The sequence below is a fragment of the Pterocles gutturalis genome, unplaced genomic scaffold (assembly GCF_000699245.1).
Source record: "Pterocles gutturalis isolate BGI_N339 unplaced genomic scaffold, ASM69924v1 scaffold18082, whole genome shotgun sequence".
Lineage (NCBI taxonomy): Eukaryota > Metazoa > Chordata > Aves > Pterocliformes > Pteroclidae > Pterocles > Pterocles gutturalis.
Window position 1 is genome coordinate 1 of NW_010115773.1, and position 6,488 is coordinate 6,488.

At 55.6% G+C, this 6,488-nt stretch overlaps 1 protein-coding gene across 1 annotated transcript; it reads left to right on the plus strand.

Moving 5' to 3' along the window:
- Positions 1 to 888: 888 nt before the first annotated feature.
- On the plus strand, positions 889 to 6,488 carry RPS6KL1 (ribosomal protein S6 kinase-like 1; the record flags this gene model as incomplete). Its single annotated transcript, XM_010075310.1, has 8 exons — positions 889 to 981; positions 1,779 to 1,826; positions 2,340 to 2,472; positions 3,838 to 4,746; positions 5,575 to 5,664; positions 5,814 to 5,896; positions 6,184 to 6,279; positions 6,378 to 6,488. Coding segments are annotated over 8 exons (1,563 nt in total), but the record flags the coding sequence as incomplete, so codon positions are not given.

Genomic DNA, 6,488 nt, shown 5'->3' on the forward strand with positions numbered 1-6,488 from the left:
GGCGGAGGAGATCTTCAACTGCCACCTCCACTGGGCTGCAGGGGGTGGCAACTCCACTGGCACGGTGAGGGGCTGGCATGGGGCAGCATGGGTGGGAAGGCAGTGGATCTATGGCACTGGGAAACCTGGGGACACATAAAGCAGCCCTGGTAAGCCTCCTTGGCCACCTCTGCCAGATGTCACAGTAAAGTGGCATAGAGAAAATGGCAGACACATCAGCTGCAGAGCATCCCGGTGGCTGCAGTGGCTGCGAGGGAGCTGGCAGCCCTTTGCCCCACCTGGAGCAAAGAGCTGAGGGTGGCCCAGCTTGCCTGGGCCGCTGCCAGGAAACCCTCAAGGTGTATGTATTTAGCATGCTGCTGCCATAGTGAAAATGGCTATTTTTGGTGGGGCTGAAGCCACCGGGGGGAACCACCTTGTCAAATGTTAAAAGTGTCATCTTCCCTATCATTTTTTCCATCTGGATGAAAACCAAAGACGTTGGCTGTTTGCTGCACTGTGTGAAGGAGGTAGTTAATGAGGGGACAGGGCAGTGAAGCAGGGCGGGGTCAGGGCCTGGTGAGAAGGACAAGTGGAGAACAGCAACTACCGTCTGTACTGATCCCCTTAGTGCTGAGGTAGTCCAGGTCCAGGTACAAATTTTGGAGTGATTTTACATCTGCTGCGGGTGCAGGCTTTCCCTGATAACTTCATATATCCAGGAGTTGGACAAGACAACAATCCATCTGATGTTAGGAATCAACCATGGCCACTGGAGCATTGTCTCTGGATGTTGACCAGCCTGGCAGTATTGACACCACTTCTGGAGAATGCAGGGGCTTCTCCCACCCGCTCTCATGGACTGTAGCATCTCTAGGTCCCTCATCCTCCTCTCTCACCGCCTTGCAGGGTTACAGCAGCCTGCGCTTCCGGCCGATCAGGACGCTGAGCTCAGCAGTGGAGAACCTGAGACGGTGTAAGGTTGTGGGAGTGATCGATAAGGTAATGGCTTGACCTGGAACTGGGGGAGGTGAGGCTGGGGCTGGACCAAAGGGGAGCGTAACCTTGAGGGTCCTGGCAGCTGGGATGGGGGTACCATGGAGGGGGGGTTACCATCCACACCATTCCCACCAAGGAAAATTTGCAGGCGAGGAGGTGAGACCCTTTAGGGCTTAGTTGGGAAGTCTGTTAATGTCCCCATTCCTTTTGCTTACAAGATCTCCCAAGATATTTACAAGGAGGTTGATGCATTCAGTTCTTTCCCATGCATGGAGTAATGCTTGATGCCTAGGTACCATGGTGGTGGACTCCTATGGATAATCTAGACTTCAGCAAAGGATGAGCTATACGGATTAATAAAATAATGAGTGGTTGATGATCTTGGAGTGAAGGTGGCTTACCATCTCCGTACACACATTAGCACATTCCTGCCTCTCAGTTTGTCAGGACTGGTGTGGTACTGTTCTGCCGAGGCCAAGGTAGGCAGCCCAGTGCACCCCATAGACCTCAGACAGAGCCAGTGTGTGAAACCCTGAAAGCGTTCCTTGTGAAGGAAGCAAAAATGGTGTGGGAGTCACCTCTTTCTTTAATTAACTCTCTACTCCCTGTCTCTGTGGCTATCTCATTGCTAATAACCTGGGGTTTGTCTTTCAAGAGTAGGGGTTTGAGCACCATCAACCTCCTCTAGCTGGGTGGGAGTTTGTTGTTCCAGAGTTGAGTCCCTGGGTAGCTCCTATAGGCTGTGGGTTGGGTTGGGAGCAGTCACCGCTTCTGACCGGTGCTGTATATACCGCTCCCAGGTGCAGATCATCCAGGATCCGGCCACTGGTGGGACCTTTATACTTAAGGTGGGTGTTTGCAGTTTCATCTGCCTGCTTCTTCCTGTCTTGACAGAGCCTCCTTGTCCAAGCAGATGGCTCGGGCAGTTGAAAGGAGATAGGATAGTTGATAGATAGAAAGTTGAAAGGATAAGAAAATAGCAGATCATAGAAGTGTTAGGGGAATTTCATTGTTCATAAAACTTCTTCTGGCTGCCTCAGCCATCATCTGAGAGAGGGCTGGGATGACGGGTTCCCATCTGAAGGAAGGAGGGGCAGTTGTGGGGGAAGGTCCCTGCTCTGGACCAGCAGTGTCCTCCGGGCCCCACTGTGCAGGCGGGGAGCGCTGTGCCATGGCAGAGCCCTGCCTTGTCACAGATGGGTGCTGGGGACTGACAGGGAGCTCCATTGCTGGTGACACAGCGGCAGCCGTTAGGCTCCGCAGATGGCACGCTACCTTTCTGGCTGGCCTCCTGCCTGCTGGGTTGAAGGGAGTGTGAGCCTCTACTGTGCTGTAGCATCCATCTACCTGTACCTCCTCAGAGCCTCCCCAAATCCCACGTTGAGACCCGTGAGCGACAGACCATCATCCCTCATGGGGTCCCCTTCATGGTCAAGCTGCTGTGTTACTATGTGAGTGAGGACTCCATCTTCCTCCACCTGGAGTACGTGCAGGGTGAGTGGGGACAGCACTGCCTCCCATCTGTGAGGCATCCTGCTTTTATCCCCAGCCTCCCTTTTTTCAAAGTCTCAAATATGTTTCTTCTGCTGGTTTGGGGACTGTTTTTTATAGTGACAGCACAAGCTGTCTTCTTCATAGGAGGGTGATGGGTGCCAGGGCTTGGAGACTTTGTGGAAGGAGCTGCTCAGCTGGGGATTCCAGAGGCTTGACAACAGCTGACTGGGGAAGTAACCTAGAAACGGGCCTGTGGAGACCTACAAGGAGAAAGAGGGTGTGTGTGTAGGGGTGTTATATTGAAACTAGCCGTAGGGACCACTGAGTCCCATGGGAGGGAATGGTCATGCTTTGAGGTAAAGAGGTTGATGTGGTCCAGTGTCCTGGAAAAAAAACAAACCAAAACAAAAACCCCTCTTCATTTTACTGGCATTGTTTGTCCATGACAGGAGAGTGATGGAGAAGGAGAACCAAGTGAGGTAGTTCACCTGGATGTTGTATAACAAAACAATCTTTTGATAAGACCTTTATAAAACATTTTTTTTTACAAAAGAAGAGGCCACACCGGATTTTGAGATCAGAACAAAGAAAGGAGATGGAGAATTGGGACATAAAGGGCAGAGAGCACACTGGGGTTTGGGTACAACAAGGAGGCAAGCTTGGGGCTTGTCCCAGATCTTGGTGAAGTGTGACAAGGTGGAGGCTTGTCACAAGGAGCTTCTTTGCTCACTGCTGGTTGCATGGATGTGTAGGGAGCCGCAGCTGGAGTCCAGCAATGACAAATAAAGGCTGACGTGTGTTGGAGAACAGCCTTAGCTCCTCATGTGTTGCTGTAGGATGAATTTGCAGAAAGCAGCCAGCAGGTAAATGTGGTGAGGCAGGGAAGCCCCGGCAGTGTGCTGTGGGCTCCAGGGCTCGTTGCTCTGGCTCGTCGCTGACCCACGGACTCTGTGCCGTGCTGTGGGAGCTCTCTAGCATTGCTGTCATGCGGAAAGGAAAGGCTTTCAGGGGAAAGTGGGGATGGCAGTGGGATCAGGGGCATGTGTGACGATGTGGCTGGCCTGTGACATGGAAGTGGCAGAGCTGGGATCAAGGAGACTGTGCAGAAGAGGGAGCAGGGCTGCTAAAGGAGGGGGGAATGAGCCTTTGGTGTGCCAGGTCCTGGGGGAGGTGTGGCATTGAGTGTGGTGTGCTTTTAGGGCTGGGGAATATTTTGCATGGACTTGAGCTTTGCTGGGGACATTAACAATGCTCAGTCACGTCCCAGTGCGTGGGCCTCGGCCTGTGCCTGAATGGGTCGTGTCCACAGCGGGGACACCAGGGATGCTTTCTGCCCCATCACTTTTTCTTCTCTCCACTTTCCAGGGGAGATGCTGTGGTCTCACCTCCGCTCCAAGTACTGTGTCCAGCAGGGCTCTGCCGATTCAAACACCGTTCCAGCCCTGAGGGACCGTGGCAGAGAGGACGGCGTGGGAAGCTCCCAGGGCAGCAGCCAAGCCTCCATCTTCTCTGCTGGGACAGGCAGTGGCCTCCCAGGCTCTGTAACCCACCGAGTGCTGGGAAACACTGACGCCTTGCCCCCTCGGGAGCAGTCCCCTGACCCCACGGGCCCCGGCTCAGGGAACCACTGCCAGCTTCGCTGGGCCCCTGCCAGTAGCATGAGGCCTGCACCCGGAGGGCCAGATCTAAGCGTGACACAGGCTGTGTCCAGTGTCATGGACCATGTTCCAGCAGCATCAGCTAAAGGCTCCGGCCACCTTAACAGCCAGGGCCTGGTCATCTACGCCTGGGATGCTCTAACCAGCAGCACGGGCTGCATACTGGAGAGAGCAGCCTCCCTGCAAGACCCAAGGCTTCCCCAGACGCCCACCTCCATACCGAAGACTGTGAGAGGGGGCCAGCCAGGGGCCAGGGATCCACCGTCTCAGCACGTGTCTGAGGTCCCCTGGGCTCAGCCCCTCCTGACCTCGGGTCAGAGGCAGCTTCATGCCGGAGTTGCCCTGCCCAGCTCTGGAAAGCCCCATGGGCCTGACCCAGTGGTGCGGCAGCCCTCGTGGGGAGCAAGCCTGACCTGTGGCCAGCTCAGAGAGCAGCTGCCATCAGGACAGGGCCAGCCCCTGGCTTCCCGTGGGCATGGCCGGAGAGCCTGGGCTGTGAAGGAGGAGCAGGTGCAGCTGTGGGCAGCAGAAATCCTCCTGGCCTTAGAGGGACTTCACCAACAGGGTGTATTGTGCCGGGACCTAAACCCAAGGAACCTACTGCTCGATGCAAGTGGTAGGTAGTGCCCCAGGCTGCTGCCCCAAAGAGGAGGTTGGCCTCTTGGCTGGAAGATGGCTATTTGCCCCATTTCTGTGAGACACGGACTTCCTTGAGTTTGTTTTGGGGGAGGATGGGAATTGGGGGAGGTTTAGATGTTTCTGAGCCTGGAAATGCAGTCTCAGTCGGGATTTCCAGGCAGTTATTACAAGAGATGGCTCTGCAGCAGGAGGGTCCAGAGCTGTGGCCACAGGAATGCATTGCCCCTGCTCCCATGTTGGGGACGCCGGCCTGGGAAATCCCAGCACAGGGAAGCTGAGACTGGCTGAACTGTGCCTGAGGTTAGTGGGACTGCAGTTTTTCCCTGCTTGTAGTTACTGCCCGCTGGGGTATTCTAGAGCCATCCTGTTCCTTTGAGCCACAGGTACCACTGTCATTGCAAGCTGAGTGCAAGTCCCTGCTCAGTTGGCAACATCTGGGTGAACTGGAGAGGTACAAATTGTTTAGGAAAAGAAAAATGCAGAGTGCTTTGCAAGGGGAAAGCTAACCTTCCCCTTTCCTCCCTCCCCCTTTAAAAACTGCTTTTTTCTTTACTGCAGCCTGCGCTGAGGTCTGTGAGTTTGGAGCCCACCTAACCAGTCTTGCCAGCTGCGAGTGCCTGCTGGGCATCTGGGGCAAGCACTGGGAGGCCAGGGAAATGTGCAGTGGCTCTGTGTTCAGGGCACAGCAGGGGCCCTGTGCCCTGGCTGCTCCTAGTTGTGAGGATATGGCTTGGCTTTGTCCTCTGACCAAAGTCCCTAGCTTTGTCCTAACCTCTCTACTTTTGGCTCTGGTGCTGTTCTGCAGGTCACGTCTATCTCACCTTCTTTGGCCAGTGGACAGAGGTGGAGCCCCAGTGCTGCAGCCAGGCACAGGAAGAGCTGTACAGTGCCCCAGGTAAGGAGTGTGTCCCCTGCCTTCCCCTGCTCTCGGCCCAGTGCTGCCAACCAGGGGAGAAGGGGTTTCTTCAGGCAGCAAGACCTGCCCAGCACAGCTGCTGGCCCACCCTGCTTCTAGGTCTAACACCTCTCTGGCTCTTTCTGCAGAAGTGGGGGGAATCGCGGAGCCCACTGAAGCAGCTGACTGCTGGAGCTTTGGGTCTCTCTTGTACGAGTTGCTGACAGGAGTGGTAAGAGGCAGAGGAGCTGTGCAAGGAGGGGGGAGGAGATGACACGGTAGCAACAGCTCCCTGCCATGCAGGGCGGGGAGGGTGCCTTGCCCTGCTGGCACCTTAGCACTGTGCCAGGTTACACCAGGCCCGTGATTCCTAATGCCAGTGCGTGGTCTCTGGGCGCCCAGGACCCCGACTTTTAAATCCTGCTCTGTAGAGCTGGGGCTGTGTGATGATGAAGGCTCAGCAGGGTGCTCCTACCCTCCTCAGTGCCTCCGCTCACCACACCCTTCTGCCTCCTGCAGCCCCTGTCCCAAAACCACCCTTCAGGAATTCAACCTCACACCCAGTTGTATCTGCCAGAGGGGCTCAGCCTGGCTGCCACTTCACTGCTCACTGAGGTGAGTGGCTCGGGTGGATGGCAGGGAGGGTCCAGCCCAGGTAGCTGTTCCAGGGGCCCCATCTCCCCCTCTTGCTGTCCCATCCCGTTTCTCTGCAGCTCCTACAGTACAACCCAAAGCAGCGTTTGGGCTCTGGAGGAGGTGGCATGGCGAAGCTGAAGTCCCACTCCTTCTTCAGCAGCATCCCATGGAACAAGCTGGTGGGCTAG